The sequence below is a fragment of the Salvelinus alpinus genome, chromosome 32 (genome assembly GCF_045679555.1).
Source record: "Salvelinus alpinus chromosome 32, SLU_Salpinus.1, whole genome shotgun sequence".
Taxonomy (NCBI): domain Eukaryota; kingdom Metazoa; phylum Chordata; class Actinopteri; order Salmoniformes; family Salmonidae; genus Salvelinus; species Salvelinus alpinus.
The window spans coordinates 3,806,323-3,826,648 of NC_092117.1; the positions used below are offsets into that span (position 1 = coordinate 3,806,323).

General features: G+C 44.3%; 1 protein-coding gene across 1 annotated transcript; it reads right to left on the reverse strand.

Annotated features, from left to right (window-relative positions):
- Positions 1-765: 765 nt before the first annotated feature.
- On the reverse strand, positions 766-18,677 carry mtg1 (mitochondrial ribosome-associated GTPase 1). Its single transcript, XM_071379745.1, has 11 exons — positions 18,438-18,677; positions 8,827-8,893; positions 7,586-7,688; positions 7,229-7,315; positions 6,258-6,314; positions 3,481-3,571; positions 3,292-3,353; positions 3,099-3,195; positions 1,753-1,834; positions 1,419-1,531; positions 766-1,200 (listed from the first exon to the last, which is right to left on the reverse strand). The coding sequence occupies exons 1-11, from the start codon at positions 18,538-18,540 to the stop codon at positions 1,103-1,105; spliced, it is 960 nt and encodes a 319-aa protein (XP_071235846.1). The 5' UTR covers positions 18,541-18,677; the 3' UTR covers positions 766-1,102.
- Between the last annotated feature and the right edge of the window lie 1,649 nt (positions 18,678-20,326).

A 20,326-nucleotide genomic window follows, 5' to 3' on the forward strand; every position in this document is an offset into this window, starting at 1 on the left:
AATGAATTACAATACGAGTGAAATAGGTATTTAAGTATGTTAAAAAGCAGTTTTTCTGTGTACCCCTGCTTGTCCTGGTTATTATAAATATTAATTACAAGTAAACATCTGATTTTCTAGCTCAGCCAATAAGCCAAACAGACGTCTTGCCAAAGTATGTGAGGTCACATAATATCAGGAAATAGCAAGCATTTTTGAAACCGTCTGTTTCAGATACAAGTTTGAAGTGGGTTTTTTGGTGAGTCAACATCATTATTTAGAGTGTACAGAATGAGCTTTTAAAAATGGGATTTTCATTGAACAGTTACTTTCACTAACTACGAATCTCTCTCATACACCTAAGAAGCTATATTTTCATTTGCAGACAGAGTCATATATCAAATGGATCGCTAGCATACATTGTGAACTGTATACACTTAAATATGTGGCTTTTATTGGTAAACATTTATGACAATGCCCCTGCAGGCTAATTAACACGTCTAAGTTCTTAGACACTGACTTTCCATGACTGTCAGCAATAGTTGTACTGTTCCTATGAATGAGTGACGACTGCTAGCTACACAATTATTTCTAAAATGTTAATGACAAAAGCAATGAGTCAAATGAATTGAAATGTAATCGACCCCATCTATGAATCGAATGCTACAAACTGCCACACCCAATCCCAAATCAACCCCCTATCCCTAACCCGCTACTCGCTTCCCAAAGCACTTTCCCCTCGCCCGTTACTGTACAATCCCATTTAAAACTCTTGTGCAATCAAGATACTGTACATAAAATACATTTTATTATGACTGTGTGCATTTACACTAACAGGTACATAAACAGATTATGTACAAACAACAGTGTCGGCATTCTTACTGATCAGCTGCTCTGTGTTGGTTGAGACTAGAGAGCAGAGACTAGAATGCAGAGACTAGAAACCAGTCTACTGTAGAGAGGATGCACTCTTCAGTTTCCAACAAGGTCTCTGTCAGGTAGAGGTCTATGGTGAGAGACCAGACTCCTGAGTCTGTGAGTACGGTGTGTGTCTGCCAGACCAATCATCTGTGTTGTGGTCGTGATCAGTCTGTGTTGTAGTCAGTCTGTGGTGTGGTAGTGGTCAGTCCAGCATGACCAGTCCCAGCTCTCCCTTCCTGAACGCTCTGATGAAATCATATGCTGCTGCTGTGTAGTTAGGCACGGTGAGGGTGATGTTACCTAGGGAACACAGAGATTAAGTACATACACCATTAGCTAACAAAAGCCTTTGTCTCGATGCTAAAGATTTGTCTCGATGCTAAAACTTTACCCTTTAATAGTTGTAAGAACTGTACTATTACTCTGCAATTACTATGTAAATTGTTATATGTAAATACAATTTACTATGTAAATACACAGTTTTACTATACATTTAGTATGATATGATTTACTCTTACCCACTCCAGTGATGGCTTTAACTCGTTGAGTCTTTCCCAGTTTGACAGCGATACGTTTCAACACCTGCTGGATGTCATCACTAGGCTCCCTGAGATCATACCTCTCCACGTAACTACACACAGACACACACACACACTTCATGTAACTAGACACAGAGAAACACTCAACTCCCAAGGTTACCAAACAGAGCGACATTCAAATCACTGTTGAGTAACTCAATGGATTCAATGTCGCTGCAATATACAATATTGGAATCAATGCTTTGTGCAAACAATAGTGTAAAATTATAAAAATGGCCATGTTATGTTACAGAGGCAGGAAAGCTGCCTGTACCTGTACTTCTCCAGTCTATTGAGAGAGAACAGTAGGTAGTCTGCCATGATGTCTTCTCCTACTAGATGGTCCAGGATGGTTCCTGACAGTAACAGCAGAGGAGGGAGTCATCATTACAACGGCCATACTGCATGTCCTGCTGATAATCACATGGCTTGATGTGGAGTCACTGTGTCAAAGGGCTGCCAATATAATTCACACATGCTTCGATTGTTATATGATTGAGAGCATTGGAAAGTTCATATTTATCCATACAGTGTGAGAGGCCCATCAGAGCTTGGCTGTTGTTATATTAGATTCCAATGGCCTCCCGAGTGACGCAGTGGTCTAAGGCACTGCATCGCTAGCTGTGCCGCTAGAAATTCTGGGTTTGAGTCCTGGCTCTGTCACAGCCGGCCGCAACCAGGAGCCCCATGGGGCGGCGCACAATTGGCCCAGCATCGTCCGGGTTAGGGGAGGGTTTGGCCGGCAGGGATGTCCTTGTCCCATTGCGCAATAGCGACTCCTGTGGCGGGCCGGGCACAGTGCACGCTGACACTACCGCCAGGTGTACGGTGTTTCCCCCAACACATTGGTGCGGATGGCTTCCTGGTTAAGTGGGCATTGTGTCAAGAAGCAGTGCGGCTTGGTTGGGTTGTGTTTCGGAGGACGCATGGCTCTCAACCTTCGCCTCTCCCGAGTCCGTACGGGAGTTGCAGCGATGAGACAATTGGATACCACGAAATTGGGGAGAAAATAAATAAATAAAATAAACAACATATTAGATTCCACTAGGTGGCACTGTAGTACCATGGAATACAGAGACCAGGTGGGTCAAGAACCATATATGTAATAGAACACCTTCCTAATATTGAGTTGCACCCACTTTTGCCCTCAGAACAGACTCAATTTGCCGGGACATGGACTCTACAAGGTGTCAAAAGTGTTCCACAGGGATGCTGGCCTAAGTTGACTCCAATGCACAGTTGTGTCAAGTTGGCTAGATGTCCTTTGGGTGGTGGACCATTCTTGATACACACAGTAAACTGTTGGGCATGAAAAACCCAGGAGCATTGCAGTTCTTGACACACTCAAATTGGTGCACCTGGCAACTACTACCATACCCTGTTCAAAGGCACTTAAATCTTTTGTCTTGCCCATTCATCTTCTGAATGTCACACATACACAATTTGTCTCAATTGTCTCAAGGCTTAAAAAATCCTTCTTTAACCCGCCTCTTCCCTTTCATCTACACTGATTTAAGTGTATTTAACAACTGACATCAATAAGGGATCATGCTTTCACCTGGTGAGTCTATGTCATGGAAAGAGGCTATACATCATTGGCCAGACCTAGTCTGCACTCACCACATAGGGCTAGCTTCATGCCTGTCTCCAGACTCTGTATCTTCGGAGGAAGGACACCAGGCGTATCTAGAAGATGGATGATGGGTCTCTCACACACCTCACAAGAGGAACACACAAACACATTGAGTAAGTACAGAATATACACAAAAACAGACAAGTGACAGGAGAGCAGACAGGTGAAACCGTCACTCACCTGTATTCTAGTCAACACTGCTTTGGTAATGCCTGGTTCCCCTCCTACTTTTGACCCCCGACCTACAGGTAGAAAAAGATGGATCCTCATTACTTCAACAAGGGTTCAATGAAATGCACATGACAAAACTATCCAGACCACAAGGAATTATCCTAAACCCCAACATCTCATTGTAACGTTAAGTTGTACCTTTCTTGAGGTTGGTTCTCCTCAGAGCATTGATGAGCGATGACTTCCCAACGTTGGGCACCCCAATCACCATCAGACAGAAGTTGGTGTTCTGAACATTGAATAAACATGACCACATAATATGACCGTAACCGCATTCAGGCCACATAAAAGAGCGTCGTTTACCCCCCCCTCTATTCACCATACAATCCTCGACGACGGCAACTAAAAACACCCAAAAATTAAATGAGTCACAACAAGATCAAAAGGACAAATGAATGACGTGGAACACAACAAACTTCCTGGTCAGACGCAGGTCAGAACTGTAACGTAGTGATTACATCATCCTCAGCCATGACACACAGGGTGCTGTAACAGGCTATCTTCCAATTACTGATTGAAGTGAATTTGTAAATCATAATTATAAATTGAATTTAATGCGCTTTTCATTGAAAAACAATCTCAAAGTGCTACAGGGAAATGCATAAAAATATATAAAAACAAGACAGACAAAATAAGGACACAATTAGACAGGGCAACTGACAAAGAACACAGCTGACGCTACAAGGACAAAGACACCAAGGAACACAGCTATATCTAAGAGAAGGCTTTTCTAAAGAAAGTGGTTTTTATGACCGTTTTAAAGGAGCCCAGAGTCTGTAGTGCCGTGAGTGCATTCCAGAGGTGGGGGGCGGTCGAGCCAGTGTTAATTTCGTCAACAAAAATGGTGACAAAAATATTCGTCAAACACCTATTTTTCAGTGGCAAATTGACGAGACTATAACTGACTAAATAGACCCAGAGAAAACTAACACTAAACAAAAAAGATTGTTTCCATTTCACTTCACTAAAACGAGACGGAATTATCTATGTGACTAAACTCTGACAACTAAGTGGACTGGACAAGAGTTGGAGAGATTGAAAGCTTTTCAGTTATGAGGACAAGTAAAATTACCAGCACAGATGCAAAGCATTTTCTTCTTTGCTTATGGCCTTATAGAGTTGGTTGAGAGCGGTCTTAGTGCCATCTTCGTTTTGTGGTGGTAAATAGACGGCTACGAATAATACAGATGATAACTCTCTTGGTAGACAGTGTGGTCTGCAGCTTATCATAAGGTACTCTACCTCAGGCGAGAAATATCTAGAGACTTCTTTAATATTAGACATCGAGCACCAGCTGTTATTGACAAAGACACACACCCCCACCCCTCGTCTTACCAGAGGTAGCGTCTCTGTTCTGCTGGTGCATGGAAAATCCCGCTAGCTCTATATTGTCTGTATCTTCGTTCAGCCACGTCTCGGTGAAACACAAGATGTTACAGTTTTTAATGTCCCGTTGGTAGGATCATCTTAATAGTAGGTCATCAATTTTATTTTCCAATGATTGACGTTAGCAAGTAGAATGTAAGGCATTGGGAGTTTACTAGCTAGCCTCCGGATTCCCAGAAGGATCCTCGACCTGCGTCCCCTCTTCCGGCGTCTTTTCTTCACGCAAAAGGTGTGGATCTGGGCCTGTCCAGTGAATGCAGGATATCCGACAAAATAATAACAAACAAAAAAAATAACAAAATAGCACAATTGGTTGGGAGAATGTAAAACGTCAGCCATGTTCTTCGGCGCCATCTTTACATGATTCCATGTGTTATTGCATCGTTTTGATGTCTTCGCTATTATTCTACATTGTAGAAAATAGTAAAAATCAAGAAAAAACCCTTGAATGAGTAGGTGGTCTAAAACGTTCGACCGGTAGTGTAGCTATTCAGCAGCCTGATGGTCTAGGGGTAGAAGCTATTGGCCAGTCTTCGTTTTCGCCATAATGCTCCTGTACTGCCCATGTCTGAGTGATGGAGGCTGGGAGAACAGGCCGTGGTATTGTAGGTGTCCTGGACGACAGGCAGTGTGCACCCAATGGTGCGTTCAGCTGACCCTCTGTAGTGCCTTGCGGTCAGCGACAGTGGATGCCGTACCAAGCTGTGATGCAGCCCAACCGTATGCTCTCTATGGCGCTCCTTTATTACACTGAGGGCACTCTGGGATAGGCCACACTTTTTCAACCTCCTGAGGTTAAAGAGTCACTGTCGTGCCTTCTTCACCACAGTGTCCGTGAAGTGTGCAGAGTGCATTGCAGTTGTCCAGCCTTGAGGCGACAAAGGCATGGAAGAGCCTCTCTGCATCAGACTGAGTAAGGGTGAGACAGAGTTTGGCAATGTTCTTGGTGATAAGAGTGATGCTTTGCACAGATGTTTGATGTGATTGTCGAAGGTTAGAGAGGAGTCAAGCTTAATGTCCGGATTGTATACATTGCATGAGGGGGATGTTCTTGCCTGTGAGGTGGGTTATAGGTGAGTGATTTAGCTGCTGTTGAGTTGAAGGAAGTTTTGCTTCATCCAAGCCCTTATCTCCTCAAGTCAGGTGTTAAGATGAGCAGAGGGACTTGGGGAAGTTTACAGCTGTGTCATCAGCATAGCAGTGGAATGAGATTTCATTACGGCTGATGACACGACCGAGGGTAAACAGAACGAACAGGATGTGTCCAAGAACGGATCCTCGTGGGACAACACAATTGAAAAACGAGCTCAGGGCTGGTCCCGTAAGAATTCCAGGAGGATGGAAAGGAGACTGGACACATTAACATACCTTCAAATTGACAACCAAATGAACTGGAATTTAGGGTCGTAAACCTCTCATTTGTTATCATCTAGGACTGAACGTAGCCCTATACTACACATTCGTTTTTTTCTAACACAAAATCTAAACCAATCAATCATTCCTCAATCAGTTAAAGGCCGTGACCTCACCTCCTCTCGGTGGAAGCGTGGCTGGCTCTCGATTAATTCTGTGACCATGGGAACCAGCTGCAACAACAGAAAGGAAGATTAACAGAGTAGGAGAGCACTGTCACAATGTTACTAACTAACTCGGTCTTCTGTGGAACTGTTATAACCAAACTGCAAAGTCACCCTTTCTTAAAGGAAAGATTCACCCATTTTGAATGTTATATTGTTTTTGTGCATCTCTGAGTAAACTATCGATTCCCGGGGTCATTTAATGTTTATCTGAGCTACTGCCGTTAAAGCATACAGAAACTCGTCTGGTATGACGTAGCATTGCGATAAAACTGCTCCCTACACTGGAAGTTAATAGGAATACAACTTTCAGATCGCAAAAATGTCTATTATACACGTCAGATTTCAATTCTGGCCGATGTCATAACACGAGAGTTTATCTTCTCTGCAATGAGCTATTTGATCATATTTTTTGCGATATTCCTACCTCTTGAAATTTGTCATTTGATAGAGGGTCCACCACATTTCTTCTATTTGTCTGCCTCTGCAGTCCAGGGTGCATTGCGTGGCCGTTGCGAATGTCGTACTCCACTCTGCGAGGCACATCGAACTGAAAATGACTCCTAAATTTATAGTGCAGTTTGTTTAGGCGATTTTACAGCTAAGTCACTGATATTGACTTTGGTATTAATTGTGTGTAGTTAAATTTGCTAGCTAGCTACCTTGCTAGCCAGCCCACAGATAGCATTGTGGGATTTGTAGTCGACTTGAGCTGCAAAAGATTTCTACAATTTTCACGTTGCTACCAATCTTATTATAACAACAAAATGAAACATTTGTTCACAAAAAAATATTGTTTTCACACATTAGTGTTATATTTAACACTGTAAATTATAAGAATTTGTGGTTTTGGGTGGATATTTCCTTTAAGGATCTCACAGGCTCTCCCTCTCCTTTTTGATGTTGTTCTCGGTCTCTCTTACCTTTTTGACGTTGTCATCTCTCTGTCTGAGGCAGTCTGTGAACAGGACCTTCTTCACTCCATGTCTTTCAAGCTGTTTCAAAATCATCTGGAGAGCAAAACATTGAGATCTGGATCAGAACTCACACAAGTCTGCATGAGGACTACATACAGTGCTGCACTGAACGCTCGGTCTCAATTCATTATATAGAGGCCATTCCAATTAATCTACTACACGATTGGCCATATACACTCACACAGGTTTGTCTGGAAAAACACAAAACAACCAGTCTGGATGCCAGACATTGTCATGCATCAACAGAAACAGACAAGCTTCCAGGTTACAGAAACAAAACAATGATCTGCTACAGTAGCCTACATGCTTGGCAGACAGGTCAGCCAGGTCCATCTTGTTCAGCACCAGGAGATGAGGTCTGACGTCCAGACTATCCTGGAAAAGAGGGTTTCTACCTGAGAACGGGATGTTCTACTGTTAAAGAAACTTGTGCAAGTCTGTGTTAACCCACTGAGCTAAAGTCATTCGTTTGGGAGCTAACACAATTCTTCAGGTCTCAGACAAGGCGACTCATCCAGCAACCGTGGTTGGTGATGTGAGTCCATCAGAGGGTGATGGGGCAAGGTAGGGCAAGCGATGTATGCCACACCTGCCCCTTAGAACCAACTCCTCTAGTTTTAAACTGCTTATGTGGCATCAATATGAGCCATAAACATTTATTATAGTGTCAAAATTTACTACAAAGTGTAAATAGGATCATTTTGGTCATAAAGTCAGTCTTACGTGAGTTCGTCATGACTTACTGGGGGGGATGGGTATGGATAACTTACATGCCCACTTTTTCCAATGATGTCCAATTGCCCAGAGACAACATGTTAAGGTCTGTCCCAAGCTGCCACGTGGACATGTGTTGTCAAGTCTGCATATGGGTGCAAAGCACAAGCATTTAGCTCGGCAAATAGGAGTGAAAATGGGCTTCCATAAATTTAGTTCAAACTTCCAATGCATTTCAACAATATTGCCAGATGGCTAGGAATGGAAGTTTTGACAGCAACTGTCAAAGTACTGGTGTTGGTGAGTATGTTATCTAAGTAGATAGCTGGTACTAGCTAGCTAGTAGCTACTTTTGGTTATACAAACTAATTTGATAATGCTAGCAAGCCAGGCTATCTATGATACCACAGATTAAAGGGGAACGATTCTGTAGCTAGCTAAATACATCAAGCTAACGTGTTATGTGATGTAGCATTTCAGAGGAAGATGTGTGGGATGTTCACAATGAATAACCCACAAGCTGCTTTCAGCTTGGCTAAAGACAAGGTCAGCTCAGACTTTAGCCTACACGTTTCTGAATTTGCTGACCATTATGAGAAGGGAGAAGTCCTCTACTTCAAAACTTTGTTCTCTCCATAGCAAAGCTAGCTTATCTCGCTGTACTCACTACTGGACTTGTTTGTTGTGACAGAATGGCAAAGACACACCCACATCAAACCCCACCCTCAAGACAACTGTCTTTTGCCTTCAGTCAAGGCAGCCGCTAGCATTTCTTAATGAGCACTGATTAAAAACACCAAATCAGGAAGAGCAATCGCCCATTAAAGGATATTCTGGCATCGTGGATTTCTAGGATGCAGTCAACATTCTTCACACTGGCCTGCATCTGTTTCAGACCTGAAGAGAGACCAGAGGAGAGGAGGATGGGTTACTGTAACCTTCACTTACTATGAAAAGAGAGTTACACAGGTATCAAGGTTAACGAAGGTTACGTGAGTAACCACGGTTATGTGAGCTATTGGAGCACTACAATATGGTATCCTTTCGCTCGGCAAGAAACATTCCGCCCCCCAACCCACTAGCGAGGTATCGATACACACTAGCTCCCTTCGGTGGACTGTTCTGTATCACTCCAACAGGAAGGAGTGAGAGTGACATTTCAACATAGTCCTCACACATGCATTTGTCACCGATAGCTGATGATGTCTGTGTCGTCTCTTGTGTAGATGGTGAGAGAAGCCGGCTGGAGTGGCCTGAGGTGAAGGCCCAGTGGAATCAGAGAAGCCGGCTGGAGTGGCCTGAGGTGAAGGCCCAGCGGAATCAGAGAAGCCGGCTGGAGTGGCCTGAGGTGAAGGCCCAGCGGAATCAGAGAAGCCGACGCGAGTAGGCCGAGTAACTTCCGGGCACTCTAATACGGACACGGCTCGTCCAAGCCAGAAACGGTCTAGGTAGGCCTGTATCTTCTCCGATCTCACCTGAGGGAGACGTGTTCTCATAAGAGTTGAGTCTATCAATATCCCCAGGAAGACCACCGTCTGAGGGAGTCAGGTTGCTCTTCTCCCTGTTTATGGTGAGATCCAGGTCTTGAATGTGCTTCAAGATTATCCTTGTCTGCTGTAGCTTGCTCTCTTGAATGAGCACACACCAGCCAGTCATCCAGGTAGTTCAGCACTAGAATGCCCTGGAACATGATAGGCACTAGGTCTGCGTCCATGCACTTTGTGAATGTACGCAGCACCAATGAGGCAGAACGGGAGGACTTTCGTAAGCCACTCCTTCGAAGGCAAACCGGAGGTACTTCTAGTGATCTCGATGAACAGGAACATGGAAGTATGCATTCGTCAGGTCGAGCGTGGTCAACCATTGGCCGCTCAAGATTGCCTGCAACACCCACGCTGGCGAGAGCATCTTGAATTTGAGCTCTTTTAAACATTTCTTGAGGCCCCGCAGGTCCAGAATCGGCCGAAAGCTGCCGTCCTTCTTCGGAATTATGAAATACGTGGAGTAGAACCCACTTAGCCGTAGCGGCTCTACTTTCCCGATTGCGTCCTTGCTCAGGAGCAAGGCTATCACCAACCGGAGCACTGAGGTGACCCAGATGTCTCTGTAGGACGGTGGTCGGCATCAGAACTGGAGTTTGTATCCCTCAGGACTAGGGACGGGTATCGTTAAGATTTTAACAGATGTACTACTCTTACCGATACTGCTTATTGATCCGGTACTTTAACGGTATTCTTATCAGTTCTTTTTGTTCTTTTTTTTAATGAAAAAAAAACGAAACAAATTAAGAACAGAATTAACATTGCTTTATTTTCTGAAATGTAAAATAAATCAAATAAACAATTATTTACAGCAAAAGAAACAGCAATGTTTTGAACAAATCACTATTATAGACTAATGTTGTGATGATGGAAATGTAAAACAAATTAAATAAACAATATTTTCTTGCAAAAGAAAATACAGTGGTATAGAGCACACTGGTGGGGCATGCAGGTAGGCTGCAAAAGGACTAACAGTTCTTAGCAGTTCTTCTGGAGAAAGATAAACATATTTGCCTTCTCTGGCAGAAGTGGGGACCTTTCCTGCAGTCGAAAATACCCTCTCGCTAGTGGTGGAGGAGGCTTGAGCACAGAGGTACCTTGTTGCAATGTATGTGAGGGGCAGAGTATCTCTCTTCTCCCACCACCACATCACAGGATCTTCAGCCATGGGCCTTTGTAGAGCTCGACCTCTAGGTCAACACGCTCGCTGAGGGAGAGGGACGGGGTGTCCTGTTGGATGGTCAACCTCAACTCCCTGTCCTCCTCTGAGAACAGCTCCTCCAAGGCACTCCTTGGAGAAATTTTTAAAATATTTTTAATTTAACCTTTATTTAATATGGGGTTCATTGCTGTGGCCTCACGCAGGAAGGCTTGAATGTCCTCATCCTGATAGCGCTTTGAGAGGTTCTCCCATACCTTCTCTTTGATGGTTGCCACAAACATTGTATCTTCATGCTTCACAGTGAAGTGCTCTTCCAGTTTTTGGAGGATGGGTATGATCTGTCCACAGGTGGCATTCCTTTCACATGACACACAGTGTGGATGTATAGAGGATTCTCATAAGCTGGACAAACTCCTCAGCCTTATGGAAGTCCTCGTCCTTCAGACGGTCCAGGTTGTCCTTGGTCGTTGCTTTTCGCAGTCGTGGGTCCAAGGCTGCTGCTTAGATGGCGGGATACTGCTCCATGAATCTCTCTATCATTAGATAGAGCGAGTTCCATCTGGTCTTGACATCAAGGATGAGTGAGTGTTGCGGAATGCCTGAAACAACAACAAAAAAACATACATTTAATTACCGCACACTTGAATATTCAATGAAATTGTTAAATGTGGGAATTTCAAAATAATACTTTAATAGATTAAACAGGCTTCTTACCAAGGAGCTGCTGCTTTTCCTTCAAGACTGTTTTGGACATTGAGGATCTCTTGAACCACACAACCACTGCTCTGATTCAGGCTGCCCATTTATTCATGATTTTCTGCGCTGCCAGATTCAATGTGTCCTATTTTTAGGATGTGTAGCCTCTTGATGGCAACATCCATATTTCCAGCATTATCAACAGTCACGGCTACAATCTTGCTCGGCTCTATCTCAAACTCTTCCAGAATGTCTGAGATCTCCTCTGCCACTACTTGGCCAGTTTGCAATTTGTACACTGCCCTGGTGTGGAGGACGTTCTGTTTTACACTGCCCTGGCTTGTGTAGTGCACTGTAACTGTGAGATAGTGGTCCTGACAGAGACTGGTCCACCCATCTGATGTGATAGCCAGCTTTGGAACGTCCTTCAGCTCAGTGATCACATGGGCCTTTTTTACACCATACCAGGTAGGAATTTTTTTACATTACATTTTAAGTCATTTAGCAGACGCTCTTATCCAGAGCGACTTACAAATTGGAAAGTTCATACATATTCATCCTGGTCCCCCCGTGGGGAATGAACCCACAACCCTGGCGTTGCAAGCGCCATGCTCTACCAACTGAGCCACACGGGGCCGTGTGGAAGGAATGAATGTGTCACTGAGGTAACTCCTGGAGGGAGGGGTATATTTGCGGTTGAGTGCCTTGCTCATCTCCCTACATAAAAAAATATATTGTTTTCATGTGTTGAATTATCATTATTGTGTTGTTGTGTATTGTGGAGTGATAGGACTAACATACATCCCTTTTATACTACTATATCCTACAAATTAATACAACTCAATATTTACTGAAAGACTGTTACCTAAAGCCCTTGGACTCCACTGTTGCAAAGGGGTGTAGGTCTTTCACTATGAACTTGGTCACAGCTAGGTGGCACTCATTCACCCTCTCCTCAGTCATCCTCCCACTAGCTGCCAGCGTGAAGGGGCTTTGGGCTGATCTTTGGCTTGGACCAGCGGTATTAGAGGGAGGAGTGGGTTGGTTCATTGTAGCTGCAACTTTAACAAAAAAATTGCAAAATCTTTAAAATGGGTGATTGAATTTATGAATGCACCCATAGCTAAACAATCAGCTTGCTAATGGTTGCTTAAGAGCAGGGTGATGTGTGTGCTGTAGCATTTGGGAACAGCAAAAATGCATCATAGACAAATGTCTTAATCTTATTGCAAATTAGAAACGGTTGGTGAGATAAAATGTGCACGATAACGTTTATATAGCAATAATAAATAGGAAATGTATTTTCTTAATTTCTCCAGTACCGAAAGCGTCGGAGCTTATCGATACTACGGTATTTCATAATTTAGCCCCGGGGCCCGTTTAATACCGGGTTTCGGTACCCATCCCTACTCAGGACTGTGCCCAGTACAGTTTGCCCTTTGGGCCTGGGAGAGACAGCCGACGCCGACCGCCAGCACCTCAGAAGGACTGCGTGCCGCAGCTTGTAAGGGTGGTCACGACGCCTGTCCTGCTGTCGGGGTGTAAAACGCCGGTTCCAATTTCCCTGCAGTCTCGGCGGTGGAGGAGGGGGGCCAAGACGTTGCTGCGCCGCCCTCGAGACACACTGCCCTGTCTTCCAGCTCCTCCGAGGGGCAGCGGTAGGGCGCGCAGTCGCCAAGAATTCCGGCAAAGTCTCACTGTCTTTGTGCAGTTTTGTAGTCTTGCTGTATTGTTGACCCCTGGCCCAAAGGTGGAACCTGGCGTGAAGGGGAGCTCCAAGAAAGTTTTCTGAACTGGCGGTGGCAGTTTAGAATGTGCCAGCCAAAGATGGCGGCATGAAGTCACCACTCAAGGCCATCAGACTGTTAAACAGCCATCACTAATACAGAGAGGCTGCTGCCTACAGACACACTTGAAATCATTGGCTACTTTAATAAATGGATCACTAGTCACTTTAATATTGCCACCAATGTTTACATATCTTGCATTACTCATCTCATAATTATATACAGTATTTTATACCATCTATTGCATCTCGCCTATGCTGCCCTGTCATTGCTCATCCATATATTTATATGTATATATTCTTATTCCATTCCTTTACTTAGATTTGTGTGTATTAGGTAGTTGTGGAATTGTTAGATTACATGTTAGATATTGCTGCACTGTCGGAACTAGAAGCACAAGCATTTCACTACTCTCGCAATAACATCTGCTAACCATGTGTATGTGACCAATACAATTTGATTTAACTAATGTCAAAGCCTTGCCGTTGGCACGTGCCATGTCTGTCTGGAGCATAGTGAACAGCCTGGACACCTCTGTGACCTCCTTAAGAAGCTAGTCACCACCCCCTGGGAGGGATCAGCAGGGCGAGGTAGGATTGCAGCATCATAGCCACGTTTGAGGGGTGTCGTGATGAAGAGATTCCCAAAAGTGCTTTGCAGCTGTTCATTGCTTACTTTTTCAGGTCCTGGTTTGAGGTGAGGCACCTTGCCAACGATCTCCTTGTCAATGAGGATCATGGCAGCCACCGTGTCATCCATCTCTGGATAGTGGTCTAGCCCCAAGGACTCTGCATCCATTAGAAGAGTCCACGGCCTGGTCTGGTTGTCGCAATGGAAGCGCCCTCCCATTAAGGAAATTATAAAGCGGGGTTGGCAAGGCCATTTTCTTGCCTGCCGAACCCCCCCCCCCCCCCCCCTTCTAATTTCCTTAATTTTTTGCCTAGAGTCAAATACTTTATGTGGCACACACTACTGGTCAACATGAGCTACCAAAATTATTCTGAAGTGTGCCAGGCCTTGCAGTCCAAAGATAGAAGGGCGGGAAGAATTTCGGCAGGCAAGAAAATGGCCTTGCCGAAATCACCCCCCTTCTAATTTCCTTAATTTTGGCACTAGAGTCAAATACTTTCTATAGAACAAACTTCACGTCAGGATAGGCAACCGAAATGAATCATACATTTTTGTGTTGTATTAAACATAGGAGGGAGTAAAATGTAGGCAAGCAATAAGCATTTCATTACAACTTCTAGTCGAATAAGAAATGGGAGAGAAGGCGAATTTTGTCAAAGAGACTTATTTAGACTAATACACTTGAAACAAATGGCCAAACCGAAAACTGCAGACATTACTGGTGCCTCCCCCGCGATCAAAGGACACAAGTAAAAAAATGCTTTCTGTTACTACGATCAGTGAAACGTAGGCTAAATTTCGGTAATTTCCGGCGCCGAAAAGAGATGGCCGCCTCGCTTCGCGTTCCTTGGAAAATATGCAGTTTTTTGTTTTTTTATGTGTTATTTCTTACATCGGTACCCCAGGTAATCTTAGGTTTCATTACATACAGTCGGGAGGAACTACTGAATATACGATTAACGTCAACTCATCATCGTTCCTACCAGGAATATGACTTTCCCGAAACGGATCCAGTGTTTTGCCTTCCACCCAATACAATGGATCTGATCCCAGCCGGCGACCCTGTGCGACGCCGGAAAAGGGGCAAACGAGGCGGTCTCGTGGTCAGGCTTCGGAGACGGGCACATCGCGCTCCACTCCCTAGCATACTACTCGCCAATGTCCAGTCTCTTGACAATAAGGTTGATGAAATCCGAGCACGGGTAGCATTCCAGAGAGACATCAGGGATTGCAACGTGCTCTGCTTCACGGAAACATGGCTAACTCAAGGGACGCTAACGGAGTCGGTGCAGCCAGCTGGTTTCTTCATGCATCGCGCCGACAGAAACAAACATCTTTCCGGTAAGAAGAGGGGCGGGGGGGTATGCCTTATGATTAACGAGAAGTGGTGTGATCATCATAACAACACACAGGAACTCAAGTCATTCTGTTCACCTGATCTAGAACTCCTCACAATCAAATGTCGACCGCATTATCTACCAAGGGAATTCTCTTCAATCATAATCACAGCCGTATATATTCCCCCCCAAGCAGACACATCGATGGCCCTGAACGAACTTTATCTGACTCTTTGTAAACTGGAAACCACACACCCTGAGGCTGCATTCATCGTAGCTGGGGATTTTAACAAGGCTAATCTAAAAACAAAACTCCCTAAATTCTATCAGCATATCGATTGTGCTACCAGGGCTGGAAAAACCCTAGATCATTGTTATACTAATTTCCGCGACGCATATAAGGCCCTCCCCCGCCCCCCTTTCGGAAAAGCTGACCACGACTCCATTTTGTTGATTCCAGCCTACAAACAGAAACTCAAACAACAAGCTCCCGCGCTCAGGTCTGTTCAACGCTGGTCCGACCAATCTGAATCCACGCTTCAAGACTGCTTCGATCACGCGGATTGGAATATGTTCCGCATCGCGTCCAACAACAATATTGACGAATATGCTGATTCGGTGAGCGAGTTCATTAGGAAGTGCATTGACGATGTCGTACCCACAGCAACGATAAAAACATTCCCAAACCAGAAACCGTGGATTGACGGCAGCATTCGCGTGAAACTGAAAGCGCGAACCACTGCTTTTAACCAGGGCAAGGTGACCGGAAGCATGACCGAATACAAACAGTGTAGCTATTCTCTCCGCAAGGCAATCAAACAGGCTAAGTCTCAGTACAGAGACAAAATCGAGTCGCAATTCAACAGCTCAGACACAAGAGGTATGTGGCAGGGTCTACAGTCAATCACGGATTACAAAAAGAAAACCAGCCCCGTCGCGGACCAGGATGTCTTGCTCCCAGACAGGCTAAACAACTTTTTTGCCCGCTTTGAGGACAATACAGTGCCAATGACACGGCCCCCTACCAAAACCTGCGGGCTCTCCTTCACTGCAGCCGAGGTGAGTAAAACATTTAAACGTGTTAACCCTCGCAAGGCTGCAGGCCCAGGAGGCATTCCCAGCCGCGTCCTCAGAGCATGCGCAGACCAGCTGGCTGGTGTGTTTACGGACATATTCAATCAATCCTTATCCCAGTCTGCTGTTCCCACATGCTTCAAGAGGGCCACCATTGTTCCTGTTCCCAAGAAAGCTAAGGTAACTGAGCTAAACGACTACCGCCCCGTAGCACTCACTTCCGTCATCATGAAGTGCTTTGAGAGACTAGTCAAGGACCATATCACCTCCACCCTACCGGACACCCTAGACCCACTCCAATTTGCTTACCGACCCAATAGGTCCACAGACGACGCAATCGCAACCACACTGCACACTGCCCTAACCCATCTGGACAAGAGGAATACCCATGTGAGAATGCTGTTCATCGATTACAGCTCAGCATTTAACACCATAGTACCCTCCAAACTCGTCATCAACTGGGTACCCTCCAAACCCGCCCTGTGCAACTGGGTCCTGGACTTCCTGACGGGCCGCCCCCAGGTGGTGAGGGTAGGTAACAACATCTCCACCCCGCTGATCCTCAACACTGGGGCCCCACAAGGGTGCGTTCTGAGCCCTCTCCTGTACTCCCTGTTCACCCACGACTGCGTGGCCATGCACGCCTCCAACTCAATCATCAAGTTTGCGGATGACACTACAGTGGTAGGCTTGATTACCAACAACGACGAGACGGCCTACAGGGAGGAGGTGAGGGCCCTCAGAGTGTGGTGTCAGGAAAATAACCTCACACTCAACGTCAACAAAACAAAGGAGATGATTGTGGACTTCAGGAAACAGCAGAGGGAGCACCCCCCTATCCACATCGACGGGTCAGTAGTGGAGAAGGTGGAAAGTTTTAAGTTCCTCGGTGTACACATCACGGACAAACTGAATTGGTCCACCCACACAGACAGCGTTGTGAAGAAGGCGCAGCAGCGCCTCTTCAACCTCAGGAGGCTGAAGAAATTCGGCTTGTCACCAAAAGCACTCACAAACTTCTACAGATGCACAATCGAGAGCATCCTGTCGGGCTGTATCACCGCCTGGTACGGCAACTGCTCCGCCCACAACCGTAAGGCTCTCCAGAGGGTAGTGAGGTCTGCAGAACGCATCACCAGGGGCAAACTACCTGCCCTCCAGGACACCTACACCACCCGATGTCACAGGAAGGCCATAAAGATCATCAAGGACAACAACCACCCAAGCCACTGCCTGTTCACCCCGCTATCATCCAGAAGGCGAGGTCAGTACAGGTGCATCAAAGCAGGGACCGAGAGACTGAAAAACAGCTTCTATCTCAAGGCCATCAGACTGTTAAACAGCCACCACTAACATTTAGCGGCCGCTGCCAACATACTGACTCAACTCCAGCCACTTTAAAAATGGGAATTGATGGAAATTATGTAAAAATGTACCACTAGCCACTTTAAACAATGCCACTTAATATAATGTTTACATACCCTACATTACCCATCTCATATGTATATACCGTACTCTATACCATCTACTGCATCTTGCCATCTTTATGTAATACATGTACCACTAGCCACTTTAAACTATGCCACTTTATGTTTACATACCCTACAGTACTCATCTCATATGTATATACCGTACTCTATACCATCTACTGCATCTGCCATGCCGTTCTGTACCACCACTCATTCATATATCTTTATGTACATATTCTTTATCCCTTTACACTTGTGTGTGTGTGTAAGGTAGTAGTTGTGGAATTGTTAGGTTAGATTACTTGTTGGTTATTACTGCATTGTCGGAACTAGAAGCACAAGCATTTCGCTACACTCGCATTAACATCTGCTAACCATGTGTATGTGACTAATAAAATTTGATTTGATTTGATTTAAACTGTCAACAAAGTGAAGAGCAGAAATCTCAACTAGCAAGCAAGTCGCAGCATTGAAGAATTGAGTGCGTGCGCGTTCACGCGAAGGGAGGGCTGCCCAGGATACTAGGTTTATGTTAGAAACCTGGGCTAGCTAACTATGTTAGTTAGTTGACTTTTTGCTTTCTTGGATTCTGTATTCATTTTGTGACCTCTAATAAGTCATGTCACATAGTAAGTTAATTACAAGCGTTTAGCTAGATATAGCCAACAACTGACATAAAGATACCTAGCTAGCTAGCTAACACGTTGACCAGACCGCTCACGCTTAGCTGAGAGTGCTCACCAACCTTTTGCCATATGTCTGGGGAACCAGTGGGCAACCTCTCTGTCGCCGAAGTCAAAGACCGTCCTGAAGTTTGCTGCATTGCGGAGTATCTGATGAAGCCTCATATTTGTTGTTTAAAAAACCGAAATATTAGTTTCTTTCACGTGTCTGAAGCAATGATGTGTATATGTAAATCGTTGGTCTGAAGTCCTCTGTCATTGACAGCATTTTACTGAAGCCATGTTCACATTGGTGTTACACTGTTTACATCCCGACTTTCCCTATTGTCACAGCGATTGAGTTCCGCCATTACAATTATTCTTTAGGCACTAAATGTCAGAATTATACTGTATAATAATCATCATAACAATACCAATAATCATAAAAAGAATACTCATAGCTAATGATACAACTTATATACAGTATATTAGGGTGTCCAATCAAAACACATCTTTTGAACAATGGGTAAACGAATATCTTAATTGTGTAGAATATATACTCCTCTAAGAAAACAAATGGTCCGAACCTTATGTCTATCATAATCCATTCAAAAGTGATTGGAGTTCCCCATAGGGATAGAGAACAGGTGGAGGTGGGGGGAATCAGAAATAATTGTTAGCAGGTAGCCTAGAATCCCAAAGGTGAACAAAATCTTGTCCGTGTGCCCTTAAACAGGGTACTTAACCCTAACTGCAAATGTAAGTTGCTCTGGATAAGAGTGTTTACTAAAATGTATCCCTGTAGGATGGACAAAATTAGGATGACTAAAGCAACAGAGGCCAGAGAAAAAAATCGGTCAAAAATCAGGAAGAGGGTATTGGATCATGGCTGGATGCTCTGTGAGAATTAAGTGACAGGCTCACTGTTGAATTCACCTTTCTTCTCAAATCCAATGGACATAAAACAATATAGAGGTATGATAACTATCAATTTTGAGACATGACATGTAGTATTTTAATATTTTAGTATTAACTTTTCATATTAATGCAAAATTCCTGTTCAAAGATTTCGCACAAAAACAAGCGTATCTGTCAAATGTCAACGGAGCACTGAGCATACCGCAAGCCTTGTATTTTTCAAAGTCCTTTTACATTTAATTCAGCTCGTGTCATTTTAATTTTGTTTTTTGCGACCAATGGAAACAACTTTGCAGACGACCACAACAACATATAAAATCCTCAAAAGTCGCTGCGAGAAAGCAGCACCGCTCTCAATAGAGCTTCCTGCTTATTATGGGATGTGCATTAGATTATGAAATACAATTTTTGGGGATATAATGTTAATGACATGTTAGAGAAAGAGCCCACTGGATGATTCAGAACATGAAGAATCATATTTGTTTTGGTAAAATGTATACTGAACAAAAATATAAAACGCAACATGCAACAACTTAAAAGATTTTACTGAGTTACAGTTCATATAAGGAAATCAGTCAATTGACCATTTTTTAGGCGCTAATCAATGGATTTCACATGACTGGGAATACATATACGCATCTGTTTAAAAAAAATGGGCCTCACAATGGGCCTGAGGATTTTGTCACGGTATTTCTGTGCATTTAAATTGCCATTGATAAAATGCAATTGTGTTCGTTATCTGTCGCTTTTTCCTGCCCATACCATAACCCCACCACCACCATGGGGTACTCTGTTCACAACGTTGACATCAGCAAACTGCTCGCCCACATGACGCCATACACGTGGTCTGCGGTTGAGTCTGGTTGGACGTACTGCTAAAATGATGATGGCTTATGGTAGAGAAATTAACATTAACTTCTCTGGCAACAGCTCTGGTGGACATTCCTGCAGTAAGCATGCCAATTGCACCCTCCCTAAAACTTGAGACATCTGTGGCATTGTGTTTTGTGACACAACTGCACATTTTAAAGTAGTCTTTTATTGTCCCTGGTAC